Source organism: Triturus cristatus, chromosome 7 (genome assembly GCF_964204655.1).
Source record: "Triturus cristatus chromosome 7, aTriCri1.1, whole genome shotgun sequence".
NCBI classification, from domain to species: Eukaryota; Metazoa; Chordata; class Amphibia; order Caudata; family Salamandridae; genus Triturus; species Triturus cristatus.
The window spans coordinates 276,427,115-276,449,068 of NC_140590.1; the positions used below are offsets into that span (position 1 = coordinate 276,427,115).

The 21,954-nt window shown below is 50.4% G+C and overlaps 1 protein-coding gene across 1 annotated transcript; it reads left to right on the forward strand.

The window, feature by feature from the left end:
• The first annotated feature begins 261 nt into the window (after window positions 1-261).
• On the forward strand, window positions 262-3,053 carry LOC146809406 (uncharacterized). The gene is made up of 3 exons (XM_085616247.1): window positions 262-1,242; window positions 1,679-1,797; window positions 2,356-3,053. The coding sequence occupies exons 1-2, from the start codon at window positions 825-827 to the stop codon at window positions 1,789-1,791; spliced, it is 531 nt and encodes a 176-aa protein (XP_085472373.1). The 5' UTR covers window positions 262-824; the 3' UTR covers window positions 1,792-1,797; window positions 2,356-3,053.
• The last annotated feature ends 18,901 nt before the right edge of the window (window positions 3,054-21,954 follow it).

The window sequence follows — 21,954 nt, forward strand, 5'->3', positions numbered from 1 at the left end:
CGGCGGCACCCAGCACCTGTCAAGCATCACTTTTCCTAGAAGAAATAAAAAGTCGCAATGCAAACATCACATTTATATGACTGTCTCCCCCTTTTTAGAATAGAAAGAGAAATCATTAGGGCTGGAAAGTGGGTCCGGACGCATTCATTATTTCCTAGTGCTATGGAAAACAACCCACAATAATCTGTTGTCAGCGAGTCGAGCCGGTGCCAGGGGTTCGGTAGTATTAGGATGGGAGGGGCCGATGTGCCAGGCCCCGGGGAGGGAATATCCGCGAGAAGAGAACATAGTGTTACAAGGAACAAACTGTCCCGAGGGAGCCGACTTCTCAGAAGCAAAACAAGGACTCCGCCCTCTGAAGCAGTTAGACGTGACGGATCTGAGCCCCCTCCTCCCGCCTGGGCACGGGGGCAGCGGGAAGGACACATTCTTTACTATTATGCTGTCACTGTAGGGGCCATTTGTCTGCCCCCCTCAGCTGTAGCCCCAGCCATGCGGGGCAAATGACAGATTTTTTTTAGCCAAGCCATGCCTGCCTTGTTTTCCTAAAGTGTTGCTGTTTTTGCACCGGGGAGGGGCCCGGGAGGGGCCAAACCCCGTGCCTACGGCAGAGCTGGTTGGGAGGGCCCAGGCCCCATGTGATGGCTGTGGGAGGGGCCAGACCCCTCGTGTTTGCTGAGACTGTGGGCGTGGCCTTACACACTGTTGTTTTTCCCTCTCACCCCTCCCTGCTGGTATATAAACCCAGGGACGGTTGCCCAGGCATATTCTCGCTCAACTGAGTCTTTGCCAGTAGAGTGATTGCGCAGAGCCTTCTCGCCAACATGTCCTCTGTCGGCAGCATCACTGCGCCTCTGAGAGAGGAGAGGCCGGCGCCCCTCAGTCGGGTGGGCATCATGCCCCCGCGGGGAGCCTGCCGGAGCCTCTTCGGCCCCATCGACCACGAGGAGCTCCGCGGGGAACTGAAGCGGCAGCTGAAGGAGATCCAGGCCAGGGACTGCCAGCGGTGGAACTTCGACTTCCAGGCGGGCAGCCCCCTCCGCGGCACCTACTGCTGGGAGGCCGAGGAGAGCCGGGATGTGCCCAGCTTCTACCGGGAGACCCCGACGCAGGAGAGCCCGGAGAGTCGGAAAGAGAACGGAAAGGGACGACCCTCTAACGTAGCCGTGGCCAAGAAGGGCAGCGGTGCCAAGGCGGCAGTGCCAGGGGGCAAGAAAAGGGAGAGCAGCAGTATCATCACAGGTAAGGGCATGAAACGGGCACCACGGGGGCGTGTCAGTGGCTCTGGTACCGCGGAGTAGGGGCATGACACGAAGAGCAGTGGCATGGCCAGGTCCCAGGAATGGACGGTAGACCACAGGGTAACTTGGGGAACCAGGACCAGTGGAGACGCGGGGTGGCACGTTTTGGGTACGTGGAAGAACACCTAACGCACACACAAACCTCATGACCTGGGGGGCATGGATGTAGAATAAAGTCGGTGGGCACCCCAAATGTGGCAAGAAAAGAACCGGGTGGAAGAGCCCAAGTCTGGAAGGGGGCAGTCACTAATCTAATCCTGGAAATAATGTTGACATCGTAAAATGGGGGGGAGCTCGTTGGAAATAGACCTCCAAGTGAAATGTGTGACCCTCATCTTAATACACCCCCTTAACACGCTCTCTGTCTTTATTCACAGATTTCTTTCCCAAACGGAAGCGGACGTCTGGCGGTAAGGTGCCCGGCGATGTCTGTGGCGCCCACATACCCCTCCTGAGCATCGAACAGACCCCCAAGAAGAAGATCCGATAAAACATGGTAAGTTTCGCACCCTCCTCTGATTGGTCCAAGATAGCAGCGCGGTGTATGTTTGGAGTGATGTGTGAAAAGACCGCTCCCGTTAGGTGTGCGTGTGTCCGTATTTTGCTAGCACAGTATTTGTGTATGGCCGGGACACGTGTCCTGCGGTTGTAGTAGTAGTAGTGGGTGTTGGCTGCATGTGACCAGCTTGGAGTGTTGTTGCGCAACGCACAGGCCACTCCCAGCGAAGGACTTTAAAAAAGCTGCAAAACAAGTTGTATTGGCGGGAAAAAAGAGGACGGCGATTGGAGGGGGGATGGGCGAGTCGCCCAGACCAAGGATGTGAAGGCTGAGCCGTGGTGCGAGGGGAGTGGGAGGAGGGACTCCAGACCCGCGTGAGCGTATTTCCGCAAAAGTGGAGGGGGCCCTGGCAAGAAGGGGCTGTCCCTTGGGTATCTCGATTTGATTTGCTGAAATTCCTTACTTGGGGGAGGGGCTGTATGTGTGCGTGCAAGGGCTGCTGAAGAGAAGTGACAGAAGAATCTGATTTTTTTTAACACGTTTTCTTCTCTTCAGGATGGCTTCTGAGAAACCTATTCGGAAAACCAAAGAGCGGAGAGCGCCGGGGCAGGGTTGCCCCCAGGAGCGGTTGCGTGTCGTGCAAGATGGACTGACGTGGCGTTTGTAGCCGCAGAGACTGCCCTCCGACGGGCCGAGCGCCCCGTGTCCACCAAAAGACTATTTGCCATTCCACCTGACGCTCAACACCCGTGGCAAGGATGTGTGGGGGAACCTCCAGGCCCCTGCCCACGACCAGGACTCTTGTACATGCCTTAGGCGATGGCCTCTTGACAGCCACGGCCCGCGCCTAGTTACTGTGAATGCCTTAGTACTGTACACCCAGACCCCGCCACCCCCGGGGGCTGCACGACCATTGTAGCATTTAATCGAGTACTTTATACCCTTGCACTGTTTCTATCCCCAGTTAAAGTCCCGTATTGGAGGCCTAGTATGCTTTGTACAGTTACAATGTAAGATAACCAGACTGAATATATCTTTAAGTTATATATGTGTATTTATATAACGAGCATGTTGGCGCCAGTAGGCGCTGTAAGCCATAGTATTGGCTATGATTAAAAAATACCCTGTAAGGCTGTAATACGTTCATCTCCTTTTGGAGAGAAATGCATGTCAAGTGCTTTTTTACGTTCATAAATTGTACAGAAAGTGAATATATACAGAGAAAAATATATGATTTTATACTTTTTCAAGAACTGGCTCGTCTCGTGTTGTTTTTCGTGTGTGGTTGGTGTAGTTTTGACACAATGCTTTGAAACGCTGTCATTGACAACTTATCAACAGCCCATGCCTAGGTGACATGGGGAGGGTGAAAGGCCATCCCCACTCCATGGACTCTTGAACCTGCTCAGTCCTTACCAGCTACCAGAGCCTCAGAAAGCAAGGGTGAACAATGCAGCTTTGGTGTCGCCAGCCTGAGAAGACGCCGTAGAGCTGTCCTGCCCGAGCAGTGCATGTCCACAGGGTTTTAATTGGGCCGAGTCCTGCCGGTGCTGACCAACAGTTCTTAAAAGACTGGTCCCTATCGGGCTCTCTGTTCTCGCCCTCACTCTCAAAATGGAAACAAAAAAATAATAGTTTACTGTTTTTGATATAACTTATTTTTTTGCAGTTCTATATTGCAAAACTCGGGAGTGCTTTACATGAGCACCAACAAGGACATATTCATATTTTTTTGGTAGGCAGGGCGATTAAGTGATTTTCCCAGAAACGCAGGATGTTGAGACGAGGTTGAGACTCAAACCTGCTCCACTCCAAAGTCTTGTCATTACCCACAACCTCTGACGCTAGAGCTAAAGTATTTTCAACATTACATACAAGGAAGCCACTCAAACTACTTTTCATATTTCACTATGCTAACTCAACACTGATCCTTTATGGGTTCCGGAGTAGCGTGCTACTCGCCGAAAAAGCGCTTCGACGTCTTCTCAGGGGTAGTAAGTGCCTTTATAAATGCAAGACAATAGTTGTATGTATGCATGTAGTATATTTATCTTAATCAACTAAAAACTTTTGACAATGCCAATATGCCTGGCTTGTTTTAGGTGTAACGCAGATGGTTGCCTTTGTGAGGCGTACCTTGGGGCTTATTTACAAGCCCCTTGTGCCACCCGTATGTCACTTCCCATGGCAAAAGGGGCGCACGGCGCTTGTAAATAAGCCCCTCTGAGCCATGCGGACTTATGCCTGATTTTTTTTTTTGGGCGCCCTGTTTGCTGCCAGGTGTCTTTTAATAGTGTGGTTGCGAACCTCGACCGTCTATGCCAGACGCCTGTACCCAAGCACATCTGTGATGACTGTCAGTCAGCGTCCTTGGAACAGATGAGTTCCCTTTATACGTCAAAACGGATGGTGGCTTGGCAGTGCCCCTGAATGACATAACACAAAAGTATGCCCCCCTCCCCGGAGAATGTGATAAGGGGCCCCTAACTCTCCAAAGTCTTACATATTCATTGGCCTCGGGGTGAATGGGAGCGGGGGGGGGGGGGGGGAGAGGGGAGAGAAGCGTGTTGCGCCCTGCGCCGCAGTGGTCTGCGTGACGCCCTTGAGGCCTGTCATAACGGGTTCTATAGGGCCAGGTCTATGTACACTAAGTAGTTTAGACCTGGACTCTCAAGGCCTGTACTGATACACTTGGTAGTTTGTGGCCGAGCCTGTTCGCACAGATGTGGGGGGCACCCGGGAGCTGGTGGGTCGCTGCCCCGGAGCCAGGCCTTTACGCGCAATAGAGCGCTGGGCTCCGCAGTGCATGATGATGCATAGGGGGGAGCTGCGCTGCCTGCGCAAGAATGGGTAGGGATGTTTCTGACCTACAGGTTCCCGGGTGTGTGCAGGGGCGCAGCTGCCATTGGTGCGGCAGGTGCAGTGGCACCGGTGCCCGGAAGGCCCCGCTGAACCCTGGCTATTGCTGCATTTCACAGCTAAAACATCAGCTAGGGACCAGTGTCTGTCCCTAGACCCCAGGGCACACTGGCTATGCCACTGGGTGCGCGCCATTTTTGTGTACATTAATGAGTGGGTAGGTGTCTGCACTGCGCCTGTGTCGAGCCGCCTTGTGAATGTCAGAGGGGGACACCCAGAGGGTTATGAGCAGTAAAGGGCACAGAGGCGAGATGAGATATGGGGTGAAAATAGGAAAGAGGACAAGCGTAAGGGAGTGAGAGGAAGGGAGATCATGAACAGAGAAGAAGGGGTGACGAAAACGGGAGGAAAGCAAGAGATGTAAACATGGGATACACGCGATGACGAGGGGAGACATATGGTGGAGTGGATGAAAAGAGGACACTGGATAGACTACTTGGGTAGGAGCGAGAGCGATAGATAGGGTGGATGAAACTGGAGAGACAGACACGGGAGGGAAGAAGATGTAAAGAATAGAAGAAGGAAGAGGGGCTGAGCAGGCAGAGAGCGATAGATAGGGTGGATGAAACTGGAGAGACAGACACGGGAGGGAAGAAGATGGAAAGAATAGAAGGAAGAGGGGCTGAGCAGGCAGCGCCGCATCTGCTGCAGGAACTACAGAAAGGAGATCGGAAAACAACGAGCCGAAATGTCGGAATTTCCAAGGGAAATGAACTGCAACATACATGTACGATTAAATAAATTTAAAAAAAAGAAAATAACACTGACGTCATATGTCATGGAACCCACTCACAAGAACACTTGTTCATGTTTAAAGCCCCCCTCCTTTCCTCCACTCCCAACACTGAGCTCTGTCTGGCGGGTTTGAACAGCTGTGAGGAGGCCGACCCCTCCAGGAGACCCCCGTCCCCCGCTAAAGTGTCACAGAGCTGGGTGATGCATGACGCCCGAGAAAGCAAATTAACCCGAGCCCCCTCTCCATCTGGAGGGGGGTGGATTCGGGCTGATGACAAACCGAGAGGACTGGCCGAAAACAATAAACGTCAGGAATGCTATTTACCAGTAGACCGTTGTGTGCTGGGCATGTTTTTATGACATTGTTTAAATACTAATTGAAAGTCTAAAAAAGAAAATGCTTCAAGCATTTAAAGTAGATGGATTTCAATTTCTCCTATTTTTGGAGAATGTTTTAGGGGCATAAATCGGTCCCAAAGGGAGTAGATGAGAACGTAATGCGGTGCGCGCTGGGAATGCCCACACAACCGGAACAGCGTCTGCAGGGGGTACGTTCTGCAGCTCGTGCGGCACGTCAAGAGACAGGTCTGCACGTGCAGCGCTTGGCCCCCGCAGTGACCCGGTACAGGAGCCATGTTACGCAGGTACGGGGGGAAAAGGCGCTTTAGTCCCTGCTGAGAAAGATATTGGACAGACAGGACTGAGACAGATGCCAGAGAGGGAGGGATGCTTGGATTGTTGGTTAGTAATAGGGCACGCATTGGCAGTGAGGGCGCCGCTGTGCTGGTGTCATTACGCCACCACTTCTAATATCTCTGCCAAGAGTCAGGTCAGGATCCGAAGGTTGCTGCCTTACTTACCATCACCATGAGAAGGACCTTCCGGAGTAAATTCTGCAAAAGGCATGTGGCACCGCCCATGCCGCTGACCTACAGGTGCCATTTGGAATACCCCAGTGCCACCTCAGCTGTAGTAGGATAATTAATGCTGGGATCACTGATGCACTGAGTGATATACAAGACTGACTTCTGGTTCTTACTTCCCCTGATGGAGATGTGGGAACTTCACGAATTGTGAGAGTTATCCTAACTAAAAATTAACAAGGTCCTATAAAAAAATTACAAAGTTTCATTGTGCCACTGACTACTAAAATCTCCCAGCTGTATCTGAAAACACACGTTTGCTTTTAGCAGGGCTCTGCATTGTCGGTGCCTGGTTCATATTATCAAGAAACGGCGTTAAAATTATCGCCGCTTTAGCGGCAGAAAACTACCGCTAAAGTGGCGATAATGGGCTTGATAATATGCTCTATGGAATTCCCATAGAAACCCATGTTTGGTGTCCACATGGGCTTCTATTGCAATTCTCTGCGGCATATTATCAAGCCCATTATCGCCGCTTTAGCGGCAGTTTTGAGTTTTCTGCCGCTAAAACGGCGATAATTTTAACGTGGTGCTTGATAATATGCCCCTGAGTTACTCCAGTGGTGACGTGAACTTTGGACTGAATAGGACGCCTTCCCTCCTCGGCTGCTAGTTTGTATTTGTTCTGGACTAGGGCAAAGACGAGAAGCTGATCTATGATGACCCCTTGGGGTGGATTGCTCAATTTTGGAACTTGTGGCTTGCATATACATGTGTAACGTTTTAAAAATCACCCCCGTCGCCTGTCTGATAAAGACAGCCAGCAGAGGAAGGGCAGGCATATCCGTTCTGGGCAGTGCCAATCAGGTCCCTCTTCCCAAAAGTATATTTTATCTGTATTTTTGTGCCTTTTGCTGTTTTTTTAGTTAGCCATCATTTTCACAGTCTAACTTCCAATCGTCCTGCCAGTTTCCGCCAAGGCTGTTTTTAAACTAACTGGGAGGAGTTTTTACTAAACTTATTTATTTAAAAAACTTGTACGAATAAAGTAGAGAAGGGGGAGGGTGGCAGATTTTCAAGAAATGGACGCATCTGTATAGATGCGTCAGTTTCCCTGCACCTGCATGAAAAACTCTTGCGCCACCATACATGCACCGTATTTACAATAAGGCGCAAGGATTGACAGATGCGTCAACATCTGTTGGCGGAAAAGTCACACATTGCTGGAGTTCACACATTGCTGGAGTTGTGTCGCAAGCACGATGCAACTCCAGGAATGCATGCTACTCCAGGAATGCATGCTGCGGCCTATTCCCAATACACTGCGTCACTCCTCGGGCGTAAGGTTTTGACGCAGTGGTATTCTGTAGATTTCACTGCCTCACTTTTACTAGGCCACCTTGGTGGGAACGCCCACCCTGCATACATTATACCGGACACAGGTATAATGTCACCAGGGCTTTACAACGTGACACATCTCCCGTGACTTAAATTTTCTACATTTTTTACGCCGCATTGCGTCACAATGAAGCAACGGCAGCACAAAAGTGTCGCAATAGGCATGTAAATCTGCCTCGAGGTGTACCTGGCATAGATGACAGCGGGAAGCTAAAATGGGGCTGAGTAGGTGAGAAGAAAGAGAGATATGGGGGAGATAGGAAAAAGGGACAGTGAAAGGGAGCGAGAGATGGGTGAGCATGAACAGAGGAGGACTAAGGAGATAAACATGTGGATGAAGAGACAAGACGGGGTGACGTTGAAGAACGAGAGGAAATGAGAGAGAGAGGTACACATGGGATGGCGAGGAGGTAGAAACAGACAGGATGAATTGGGTGAGAAGAGAACACTGGATAGACGAGACATGCGGAGGAGCAAGAGACATGTGGATAGGGGTGGGAGAGACTAGATATGGGGGCAGAATGAAACTGGGGAGACAGACATGGGAGGGGAAGAAGATGGATAAGCAGAAGACTTGAGAAAACAAAGGGAAATATATACAGTGCTTGAAATTGAAAAATAGAAGTGCAGGTACCAGAGTACCTGCTTGTTTCTGAGAAGTGCGGTACTCTCCAATTCAAAGTATTGCATTTCTCTTAAAAAGTATCAGCGGCGTCACTATGGGGGTGCAGGGGGTGCGGACCGCACCGGGTGACACCCTCAAGTGGGGTGACACCAACAGAGCCGGTGTGCGCAGAGCAACCTAACCTTTTAGGAAGAGGACGTGCCTGTGCGCACTGCGCACTGTCTCCTCTCCTTTCTTATATTTGCTTCCCTGTGAAATGGATCCAAAAAAGAAAATCACTTTTGCTGGAAATCAATGTCGTATTTTTCTGACTTTTAATTCCAAAATGCAGCACCGGGACTAAAAGTTTAAAAATATGAAAAACAAATAACTAAATAAAGTAAGACAGAGTGGTAGCAAACTGTCCAGATTTATTTTTGTTCACACCCAAACACATTAGCGCCACTTTTACAGAGTTTGCCAGTGAAGCGCTATTTTTGTTGTCTTGGCTTTGTTTTCCCTGGGCTTGGAACTAGTGCACCAATCCTGGAGGTACTGCAATGTGAGGATTGAAAAACAAAATTTGCACTGCTGCTCTGTATCTAGGGATGTTGTCTTTTTTAGGTCTCGCCTGAGACAGTGCTTTAGCGCTGCTCTGGCGAGACTTATAGTAAGCACTTTTGGAAGTGCAAACGAGTGCTTTCAGGCCGCCAACTACTGTGCATGTGTGCCGGGCGCGCGCACCATTTGGCAGCCTGAAAGCACTCGTCTTTCACTTTCGCCTGTCACACAGCCGATCACTTACATTTCGAGGGCGCTTTGATGTTTTCAGTGAGCCGCGCGGCCACTGAGGACATCAAAGCGCCCGTGAACACCATTTGCCACCCCCACCTCTTCAGCCAACTTACTCGCCATGTCTGCTCTGGATTCTTGTGCCTCTTTTTGTAACTCAGGAGCAGTAACATTGTCGTGGTGTCACTAGGGCTTCAAGTGGATGCTTTTTCAATATTATATACAAGCCACAGTTACTGCTAATTTATCTTATGCAACTAACAACGATTGACAAAGCCAATAGTCCTAACTTGTTGTAGGTATCATGTTACTTGTTGTGTGTAGCTGTAAACACGTAACTACAGCCGCCCACCTAGTGCTTAATTTGTAACAAATAAGTGCTGGTGTTTTAATGAGGCAGAAGCTTTACACTTTATACTTTTTTTTAATTTTGCGTAACACAGAGGACATCAACTGAAATTTAATAGTGGCTTGGCTACAGCCACTTTCCCAGTGCTTAATTTGTAACAGAAGAGGTGCCGGGGCTCTGATTAGGTGGCAACTTTACACAGCATGTTGTTTTGTTTAGCCTGCCTAACACAGAGCACACAAACCGGAAAAATGGGGAGGGGATGTTCTTTAAAGGCCACTACTGCTAACTTACGAGTTTTGAAACCAGGTTTTAATGTCTGAATATGCTTAATAGCCTGTGATTGTGGACAAATTAGTTGATATTTCTATAGACACAAACATAAATATGACCTAAAGTGGAGCTACGTTATTATTTTATTTGTGTGTAGCTGCAAACACGTAGCTACAGCCACCCTCCTAGTGCTTAATTTGTAACAAAGGAAGTGCCGGTGTTTTGATGAGGCAGCAGCTTTACACTGTATATGTCTTTATTTAGTTTGCGTAACACAGAGCATATAAACTAAAATTCAATAGTGTCTTGGCTACAGCCACTTTCCTAGTGCTTAATTTGTAACCAAAGAGGTGCCGGGGCTTTTATCATGTTGAAGCTTTACAGAGCATGTTTGAATGGTTAGCCTGCCTAACACAGAGCACAGAAACCCTACAAATGGGGAGGACATGTTGTTTAAAGGCCAAAACTGCTACATGCCACACACTGATGCACGCCACACACTGCTGCACGCCACACACTGTTGCATGCCGCTGCACACCACACACTGCTGCACGCCACACACTGCTGCACGCGTAACACTGCTACACGCCACACACTGCTGCACGACACACACTGCTGCACGCCACACACTACTGCATGCCACACACTGCTGCACGCCACACACTGCTGCACGCCACACACTGCTGCACGCCACACACTGCTGCACGCCACACACTGCTGCATGCCGCCACACACTGCTGCACGCCACACACTGCTGCACGCCACACACTGCTGCACGCCGCACACTGCTGCAACCGTGACACTGCTACATGCCACACACTGCTGCACGCCACACACTGCTGCACGCCACACACTGCTGCACGCCACACACTGCTGCACGCCACACACTACTGCACGCCACACACTGCTGCACGCCACACACTGCTGCACGCCACACACTGCTGCATGCCGCCACACACTGCTGCACGCCACACACTGCTGCACGCCACACACTGCTGCACACCGCACACTGCTGCAACCGTGACACTGCTACATGCCACACACTGATGCACGCCACACACTGCTGCACGCCATACTTTTTTTTTATTGTGCGTAACACAGAGGACATAAACTGTAATTTAATAGTGGCTTGGCTACAGCCACTTTCCCAGTGCTTAATTTGTAACAGAGGAGGTGCCGGGGCTCTGATTAGGTGGCAACTTTACACAGCATGTTGTTTTGTTTAGCCTGCCTTACACAGAGCACACAAACCGGAAAAATGGGGAGGGGATGTTCTTTAAAGGCCACTACTGCTAACCTACGAGTTTTGAAACCAGGTTTTAATGTCTGAATATGCTTAATAGCCTGTGATTGTGGACAAATTAGTTGATATTTCTATGGACACAAACATAAATATGACCTAAAGTGGAGCTACGTTATTATTTTTATTTGTGTGTAGCTGCAAACACGTAGCTACAGCCACCCTCCTAGTGCTTAATTTGTAACAAAGGAAGTGCCGGTGTTTTGATGAGGCAGCAGCTTTACACTGTATATGTCTTTATTTAGTTTGCGTAACACAGAGCATATAAACTAAAATTCAATAGTGTCTTGGCTACAGCCACTTTCCTAGTGCTTAATTTGTAACCAAAGAGGTGCCGGGGCTTTTATCATGTTGAAGCTTTACAGAGCAGGTTTGAATGGTTAGCCTGCCTAACACAGAGCACAGAAACCCTACAAATGGGGAGGACATGTTGTTTAAAGGCCAAAACTGCTACATGCCACACACTGATGCACGCCACACACTGCTGCATGCCGCTGCACACCACACACTGCTGCACGCCACACACTGATGCACGCGTAACACTGCTACACGCCACACACTGCTGCACGCCACACACTGCTGCATGCCACACACTGCTGCACGCCACACACTGCTGCACGCCACACACTGCTGCACGCCACACACTGCTGCATGCCACACACTGCTGCATGCCGCCACACACTGCTGCATGCCACACACTGCTGCATGCCGCCACACACTGCTGCATGCTGCCACACACTGCTGCACGCCACACACTGCTGCATGCCACACACTGCTGCATGCCACACACTGCTGCATGCCGCCACACACTGCTGCATGCCACACACTGCTGCATGCCGCCACACACTGCTGCATGCTGCCACACACTGCTGCATGCCGCCACACACTGCTGCATGCCACCACACACTGCTGCACGCCACACACTGCTGCACGCCACACACTGCTGCACGCCACACACTGCTGCATGCCACATACTGCTGCACGCCGCACACTGCTGCAACCGTGACACTGCTACATGCCACACACTGATGCACGCCACACACTGCTGCATGCCACACACTGCTGCACGCCACACACTGCTGCATGCCGCTGCACGCCACACACTGCTGCACGCCACACACTGCTGCACGCCACACACTGCTGCACGCCACACACTGCTGCACGCCACACACTGATGCACGCCACACACTTCTGCACGCCACACACTGCTGCATGCCGCTGCACGCCACACACTGCTGCACGCCACACACTGCTGCACGCCGCACACTGCTGCATGCCGCACAATGCTGCACACCGCACACTGCTACACGAAACACTGCTGCAGGCCACACACTGCAGCACGCCACACACTGCTGCACGCCACACACTGCTGCATGCCGCTGCACGTCTCACACTGCTGCACGTCTCACACTGCTGCACGCCGCACACTGCTGCACGCCGCACACTGCTGCACGCCGCACACTACTGCACGCCGCACACTGCTGCACGCCACACACTGCAGCACGCCACACACTGCAGCACGCCACACACTGCTGCAAGCCACACACTGCTGCATGACGCTGCACGCCACACACTGCTGCCCGCCGCACACTGCTGCCCGCCGCACACTGCTGCCCGCCGCACACTGCTGCACGCCGCACACTGCCCACATCTGCTGCACGCCGCACAATGCTGCACGCCGCACACTGCTGCACTCCCCACACTGCTTTTATGCGAGTTTATGCTACTGACATTGTAAATGACAATGCCTTCTGTTTGTTTTAAGACCAAAACATAAATAAAAGGAATTGTAATTTTACAATGCCAATAGCTCAAACTCTTATAATTGCGAGACCTATTGCATTGCAAATGCTTGTTTACCATACTGCTTACAAAGGATATAAGCAATGGCCATTGAAATGGGTCCATTCCTACGATTGTTTGTTTTTTCCAGGATGCTGTCACTTTTTTCTTGTAGGCCACACATTGCTCTTGCCCAGTGCGTAATTTAAATTGAGCCGCATCCAGGTGTTTAAAGCTGGCAACAATTGGGTTGTAGTTGAAGGCAGTCTGAGTTTTTCTCAGTGGGGCAGTATGGTGTTCAGTGGGGGAGAGGATGTGGCACTATGGCCAGAGCTGCTGAATTTGGAACTGGGGAACCAGGTTCAGCCTTAATAACCAGTCCGCCAGACCTCTCTCCTGAGAGAGCACTATCTCATGCTAGACCTTAGAAGGCTTCGCAAGACATTAGAAGCCCTGGTGTCGTAGCACCAGCAGGTGGACCCTATCATGACAAGTGTAGGTCAACCTTCAAGGCTTGTTCACCACTATTCATACTGAAGTTCACCTCCAGTTTTGCGGCAGGCCTATGAAGCAGTACACCCTAGAACAGAGACCCTGTCACTGAGATCACAGGACCCTTGAGAAGGGCCAGCTCTAGGGCGGTGCAACCGGTGTGACCGCACCAGGTGCTCACTTTAGGTGGAGGCATCATTTTTACAAGTATATTATGGTTTTACAAGCGCTTGCTGCCTCCTTCCTGGCCTCCAGTAATTTTCGGTAACAATAAAAATGTCATGATTACTCTGGTGAATAATGTTCTTCCTAGAGAGAGATCGGAATTTTGTCTAACGGAAGATTTGACTCATGGAAAGGTAGCTCAGAGGGTTAATGTACCTGCTGCAAAGAACATGTACCATGCAGATCACAAAGTGCACATAATGTAAATAGGCCAGTGGGCTACTGCTTTTGTCAGAGACATCCTTTTGTTACTTGCAGTTTATAAGTTAAAATCCTAACATAGAACAGTGAGCTATTAACTGTCATCTACTCTACAGCAACGCAAGTCACATTTTTTATTAACTTTTGATACGTTTGAGCAACAAACAATTTATTAGTTTTAATGGTGAGATCATGCTGCCGATCTTGCATTATGAGGCAAATATGGCAGAGCCATTATTATTTAGAAAACATTTGCAAACTAGGATTTTTAGCCATTCATGTTTGAACTGCTGTTGTGGAAAAGGGAGAAGTGCTGATGACAGAAACTCCATGGCTCGGAGACAAATGGCTTGTGCTTCCACATTTTATTGTATTTGGGGACATTCTGTGATTAGAAGCATATCCCACTTTGGGAACACATTTTACTGTCAATAACTCATTATAACCTTAAATAATCATGTGTATCCATTGGTTGATAAAACTGGGAGGTGAAACCAAACAAATACAAAAAATTGGGATGTTTGCGCATTCTGGCCACGCCTCTGGCTCTGCCCACTGATCCAATCCTTAGGTTATTCCCGCCCTCTGATTCTCCGCCCACAGTTCCCCTACTTTTTTCCCCCCACTTCGACCACTGATATATCGTGTTGCTGGATAATGGGAACACCACACCAGTACAAAGTACCATACCTATGATATTATAAATTCCAATAAACTGTTGACTAGCAGGTAGCCCACTGTACAACCTGATTAATGAGTCATTATCACACTGTTGTTAACAGGCACATTTTGTAAATATAGGACCTACATTTACAAACGTTACTAAGGATTCTGTATGGTCCCGTTATTTGCCAACTGTGTCCACTGGCGGACTCGGGGCGGACTCGGTCCATGCAGTAAGTCGTGAGGGGGTGACACCATGAGTTACTCGCACCGGATGACACCAACCCAAGTGACGCCACTGTCGGTACTGTCCCTTTCGAAATAAAAAAAGTGCTGGTACTCCGTACCGGGCAGTACCGGCCCATTTAAAGCACTGGGGTAACGGTAAAACTTTAGAGGCTGGTGGTGGACAAGGAAGACAACACATATATGGGGGTGAGGCGACAGGAAGAAACCATAGGAAACCAGTGATGCAGACATTTAGAAGGACACGGACAGGCGAAGCGTGGGAGAGAAAGCAAGCGATCGAAAAGGGGAACTGGAGAGACAAACGGGGAGGGCGGAGAGAAAACACGCTGGGAAACAGGAATTTTGAATAGACACACGAAAGGGAAAGAGAGAAAGGTAACCAAAGGGCTTGGGTGTAAAAAGGAGAGTAATTAAAACATGAACATGGAAGAAAGAGAGATGAGGTGGAGAACGGGGATAAATGCACAGGAGAAACGGGAACAAACTGGAGAGAAGCACGGAAGAGAGAGGCGAGACATATATCGTCGAGATGGAGGGGGGCAACGTTGAGTGAAGACAGGGCTAGGGAAAGACGGCGAGCGTAAGAGGGCGAGGGAATGTGGTAAGATAGTGAACGAGAGGAAGGGAGTAGAGTGGAAAGGCGAGACAACACGAGAGGGATGGAAGAGAGAAGCAGGAAGAAACCGGAAGATGACGAGTGGCTGGCCACACAACTGTGGAAACAAGAGGAAGAATATAGGCGCAATAAGAGGGTGGGGGGGGGGGGGCAAGACAAGGGAACAAGAAAAAGTAAGAAACACAAAGGGCGAGTGATAGGAAACAAAAAGCATCTGAGTGGGGGTCCCGCACGTGGAGGGGGCTCCTCACTTGCTTTCACCCCCTCACACACATATAAACAGAGGGTGCCACGGGGTCAGGAGGCTGCCGTCACACAAAAGACGAGGACAATAATTAGCATTTTGGGTAGCAGCTGCCGGAGTGAGGCTGGCAACCTTCTCCCCCGAGATGACCCATTGTCCCGTGGGGACAATGCGCAGGGGGAGGAGGGGAGGGCGCAGAGTGTGCCAGGGGATTGTGCTGCAAAAGAGGGGTCTTTGTGAGCGAATTAGCCATGGCAGGAATTAGGTAGATGGGCTGCAGGCCACTAATAGCTGGGATGAGGCCGCCTGCCTTTAGAGAGTCAAATGAGACAGTGTCAAAGACATGGGGGTGCACCCTCCCCCCCCCCCCCCCCCGCCAACTCCGGTGCAAAGTGCCCACAGGGCCATCAGAGTCCATATGGCTGCACTGGTACAGCTGGTACCACCCACAGGCCACACGTGCATGGTACCCGCACGAGGGTGTTGTATCCTCGTCAGGGACAGTAAGCGCTATATAAATACAATTTACAATTCAGTTTTAATCTCAGTGACGTGTCAGAAGCTCGCCGACCCCCACAGGCTAGCTCCAAGCTTCCAAGGGCACGGTGCGGACCGCACCCCTCCTGTATGTCACAGCACATGAACATATTAACTCGCAACCACAGACCTGCTCCGAGCTTCGAAGTGCAGGAGGCTAACCTTCAAAGTGCACGGAGTCAGGTGTGAGAGGGTGCATTTGACCCTCCTGTTTATGTCAACCCTCATGAGCATATGAATCCACCCCCACACCCCAGCCTGAGCTTCAAAGTGCACGGAGTCAGGTGTGAGAGAGTGCATTTGACCCTCCTGTTTATGTCAACCCTCATGAGCATATGAATCCACCCCCACACCCCAGCCTGACCTTCAAAGTGCACGGAGTCAGGTGTGAGAGGGTGCATTTGACCCTCCTGTTTATGTCAACCCTCATGAGCATATGAATCCACCCCCACACCCCAGCCTGAGCTTCAAAGTGCACGGAGTCAGGTGTGAGAGAGTGCATTTGACCCTCCTGTTTATGTCAAACCCTCATGAGCATATGAATTCACCCCCACACCCCAGCCTGAGCTTCAAAGTGCACGGAGTCAGGTGTGAGAGGGTGAATTTGACCCTCCTGTTTATGTCAACCCTCATGAGCATATGAATCCACCCCCGTTCCCCACACCCCAGCCTGAGCTTCAAAGTGCACGGAGTCAGGTGTGAGAGGGTGCATTTGACCCTCCTGTTTATGTCAACCCTCATGAGCATATGAATCCACCCCCACACCCCAGCCTGAGCTTCAAAGTGCACGGAGTCAGGTGTGAGAGAGTGCATTTGAGCCTCCTGTTTATGTCAACCCTCATGAGCATATGAATCCACCCCCACACCCCAGCCTGACCTTCAAAGTGCACGGAGTCAGGTGTGAGAGGGTGCATTTGACCCTCCTGTTTATGTCAACCCTCATGAGCATATGAATCCACCCCCACACCCCAGCCTGAGCTTCAAAGTGCACGGAGTCAGGTGTGAGAGAGTGCATTTGACCCTCCTGTTTATGTCAACCCTCATGAGCATATGAATCCACCCCCACACCCCAGCCTGACCTTCAAAGTGCACGGAGTCAGGTGTGAGAGGGTGCATTTGACCCTCCTGTTTATGTCAACCCTCATGAGCATATGAATCCACCCCCACACCCCAGCCTGAGCTTCAAAGTGCACGGAGCCAGGTGTGAGAGAGTGCATTTGACCCTCCTGTTTATGTCAAACCCTCATGAGCATATGAATTCACCCCCACACACCAGCCTGAGCTTCAAAGTGCACAGAGTCAGGTGTGAGAGGGTGCATTTGACCCTCCTGTTTATGTCAACCCTCATGAGCATATGAATCCACCCCCAGTTCCCCACACCCCAGCCTGAGCTTCAAAGTGCACGGAGTCAGGTGTGAGAGGGTGCATTTGACCCTCCTGTTTATGTCAACCCTCATGAGCATATGAATCCACCCCCACACCCCAGCCTGAGCTTCAAAGTGCACGGAGTCAGGTGTGAGAGAGTGCATTTGACCCTCCTGTTTATGTCAACCCTCATGAGCATATGAATCCACACCCCAGCCTGAGCTTCAAAGTGCACGGAGTCAGGTGTGAGAGAGTGCATTTGACCCTCCTGTTTATGTCAACCCTCATGAGCATATGAATCCACCCCCACACCCCAGCCTGAGCTTCAAAGTGCACGGAGTCAGGTGTGAGAGGGTGCATTCGACCCTCCTGTTTATGTCAACCCTCATGAGCATATGAATCCACCCCCACACCCCAGCCTGAGCTTCAAAGTGCACGGAGTCAGGTGTGAGAGGGTGCATTTGACCCTCCTGTTTATGTCAACCCTCATGAGCATATGAATCCACCCCCACACCCCAGCCTGAGCTTCAAAGTGCACGGAGTCAGGTGTGAGAGAGTGCATTTGACCCTCCTGTTTATGTCAACCCTCATGAGCATATGAATCCACCCCCACACCCCAGCCTGAGCTTCAAAGTGCACGGAGTCAGGTGTGAGAGGGTGCATTTGACCCTCCTGTTTATGTCAACCCTCATGAGCATATGAATCCACCCCCACACCCCAGCCTGAGCTTCAAAGTGCACGGAGTCAGGTGTGAGAGGGTGCATTTGACCCTCCTGTTTATGTCAACCCTCATGAGCATATGAATCCACCCCCACACCCCAGCCTGAGCTTCAAAGTGCACAGAGTCAGGTATGAGAGAGTGCATTTGACCCTCCTGCTTATGTCAACCCTCATGAGCATATGAATCCACCCCCACACCCCAGCCTGAGCTTCAAAGTGTACGGAGTCAGGTGTGAGAGGGTGCATTCGACCCTCCTGTTTATGTCAACCCTCATGAGCATATGAATCCACCCCCACACCCCAGCCTGAGCTTCAAAGTGCACGGAGTCAGTGTGAGAGGGTGCATTCGACCCTCCTGTTTATGTCAACCCTCATGAGCATATGAATCCACCCCCACACCCCAGCCTGAGCTTCAAAGTGCACGGAGTCAGGTGTGAGAGAGTGCATTTGACTCTCCTGTTTATGTCAACCCTCATGAGCATATGAATCCACCCCCACTCCCCAGCCTGAGCTTCAAAGTGCACGGAGTCAGGTGTGAGAGGGTGCATTCGACCCTCCTGTTTATGTCAACCCTCATGAGCATATGAATCCACCCCCACACCCCAGCCTGAGCTTCAAAGTGCACGGAGTCAGGTGTGAGAGAGTGCATTCGACCCTCCTGTTTATGTCAACCCTCATGAGCATATGAATCCACCCCCACACCCCAGCCTGAGCTTCAAAGTGCACGGAGTCAGGTGTGAGAGAGTGCATTTGACCCTCCTGTTTATGTCAACCCTCATGAGCATATGAATCCACCCCCACACCCCAGCCTGAGCTTCAAAGTGCACGGAGTCAGGTGTGAGAGGGTGCATTTGACCCTCCTGTTTATGTCAACCCTCATGAGCATACGAATCCACCCCCACGCCCCAGCCTGAGCTTCAAAGTGCACGGAGTCAGGTGTGAGAGAGTGCATTTGACCCTCCTGTTTATGTCAACCCTCATGAGCATATGAATCCACCCCCACACCCCAGCCTGAGCTTCAAAGTGCACGGAGTCAGGTGTGAGAGAGTACATTTGACCCTCCTGTTTTATGTCAACCCTCATGAGCATATGAATCCACGCCCACACCCCAGCCTGAGCTTCAAAGTGCACGGAGTCAGGTGTGCGAGGGTGCATTTGACCCTCCTGTTTATGTCAACCCTCATGAGCATATGAATCCACCCCCAGTCCCCCACACCTCAGCCTGAGCTTCAAAGTGCACAGAGTCAGGTGTGAGAGGGTGCATTTGACCCTCCAGTTTATGTCAACCCTCATGAGCATATGAATCCACCCCCACACCCCAGCCTGAGCTTCAAAGTGCACGGAGTCAGGTGTGAGAGGGTGCATTTGACCCTCCTGTTTATGTCAACCCTCATGAGCATATGAATCCACCCCCACACCCCAGCCTGAGCTTCAAAGTGCACGGAGTCAGGTGGGAGAGGGTGCAATTGACCCTCCTGTTTATGTCAACCCTCATGAGCATATGAATCTACCCCCACACCCCAGCCTGAGCTTCAAAGTGCACGGAATCAGGTGTGAGAGAGTGCATTTGACCCTCCTGTTTATGTCAACCCTCATGAGCATATGAATCCACCCCCACACCCCAGCCTGAGCTTCAAAGTGCACGGAGTCAGGTGTGAGAGAGTGCATTTGACCCTCCTGTTTATGTCAACCCTCATGAGCATATGAATCCACCCCCACACCCCAGCCTGAGCTTCAAAGTGCACGGAGTCAGGTGTGAGAGAGTGCATTTGACCCTCCTGTTTATGTCAACCCTCATGAGCATATGAATCCACCCCCACACCCCAGCCTGAGCTTCAAAGTGCACAGAGTCAGGTGTGAGAGGGTGCATTCGACCCTCCTGTTTATGTCAACCCTCATGAGCATATGAATCCAACCCCACACCCCAGCCTGAGCTTCAAAGTGCACGGAGTCAGGTGTGAGAGGGTGCATTCGACCCTCCTGTTTATGTCAACCCTCATGAGCATATGAATCCACCCCCACACCCCAGCCTGAGCTTCAAAGTGCACGGAGTCAGGTGTGAGAGAGTGCATTTGACCCTCCTGTTTATGTCAACCCTCATGAGCATATGAATCCACCCCCACACCCCAGCCTGAGCTTCAAAGTGCACGGAGTCAGGTGTGAGAGGGTGCATTTGACCCTCCTGTTTATGTCAACCCTCATGAGCATATGAATCCACCCCCACACCCCAGCCTGAGCTTCAAAGTGCACGGAGTCAGGTGTGAGAGAGTGCATTTGACCCTCCTGTTTATGTCAACCCTCATGAGCATATGAATCCACCCCCACACCCCAGCCTGAGCTTCAAAGTGCACGGAGTCAGGTATGAGAGAGTGCATTCGACCCTCCTGTTTATGTCAACCCTCATGAGCATATGAATCCACCCCCACACCCCAGCCTGAGCTTCAAAGTGCATGGAGCCAGGTGTGAGAGATGTATTAGACCCTCTTGTTTATGTCAACCCTCATGAATATATTAACCAATCCCCACACCCCTGCCTGAGCTTTAAAGTGCACGGAGTCAGGTGTGAGAGGGTGTATAGGAAACCCACCAGTTTATGTGAAATACCAGGAACAAATTAACACCACAGCTTCAAAGTGCATGGTGCCTGCTGTGATAGGGTGTTCACTCCTGCGTACGTATTAACGTATATAGGGTTATTGAACACTGTCAAAGTGAGCCATTGATTTACTGTAACAGTAATTACAGTAGCCCTGTTTTGTTGCTCATGCAATGAATGCATAAATGAACTGCACATCAAAGACATTTCAAGGCGCTTTTCCGCATTTTGGCTCCCATGATGAGAACATTTTGAGTAGCTTTCTCAGTTGAAGAGGTTTACATTCTTATAACAGCTGAAGGTCTACCTTTCCTATGATCTCAGGCACAGCAGACTTTTTTTCCCCTGAAATCAGGTATTTCTCAATGAAAGCCTTGTCATATGTCCTGGGCAGGCCCATTGTCGTTTTCCCTATGTTAGCGTGAGCTTGTGGCAGACTGCCCTCTGCTTGGTGCACGTTATCATACAAATGTATTTTGCTTTGTGCCACACTGTACTTTCACACAGGCCTGTCATTGTTCTCGTGTTCTTTTCTTTTCCTGGATTTAGTTTGCACACCGTAGACAAGATCAAACAACAATGCCCCTTGTTATTTTGTTCTGGTCAGGCCTTAGCACTTGGACAAAACACACAAATGCAGCTGTTGTTTGGAAAAACGTACTTTGTCATATATCTGTGTACAGAATAGGTAACAACACACTTGGAGAGAGATCTTTCCAGGGAAGAGATCGTGGCAGCACCTGGGATGTAAAACTTTAATCTGTGCATGCTGAGGTACGGTTTCTGCTGCCAACACCCAGAGATCTTCTGATATATAATAACTTCGCTTCTGTAGAAGAGAACGGGGGCTAGGCTACCCCGTTTAGTATAATGACAGCTCCTTTTATGATTTATGGACAACTTATTATGCTGACCGTGTTTGTGTTAGGCATTTTCTTACTCACTGTGGCACGTATACTGCACACTAGAGCACGATAGTTAAAATAAACTTTAAAAACGTTTCCTGTGTCTCTCTCAGATCTTATCATGGACAAGTACGAGTGTGAAAGGGTGTGTCCTGCAACCGCGATTCCTGAGAGGGTCAGTAGTGTTATGTTCTGGGGTGTCTAATCATATGTTCCTCTGTGAGTGAGTGGAAGGGCAAGTGAGACACTATACCTAGTCAGTCCCAGGCTCATGGGTACTCAGGTGGTAGGAGGACTCAGTCCCTGCCTACTAAGGTTCTATGATC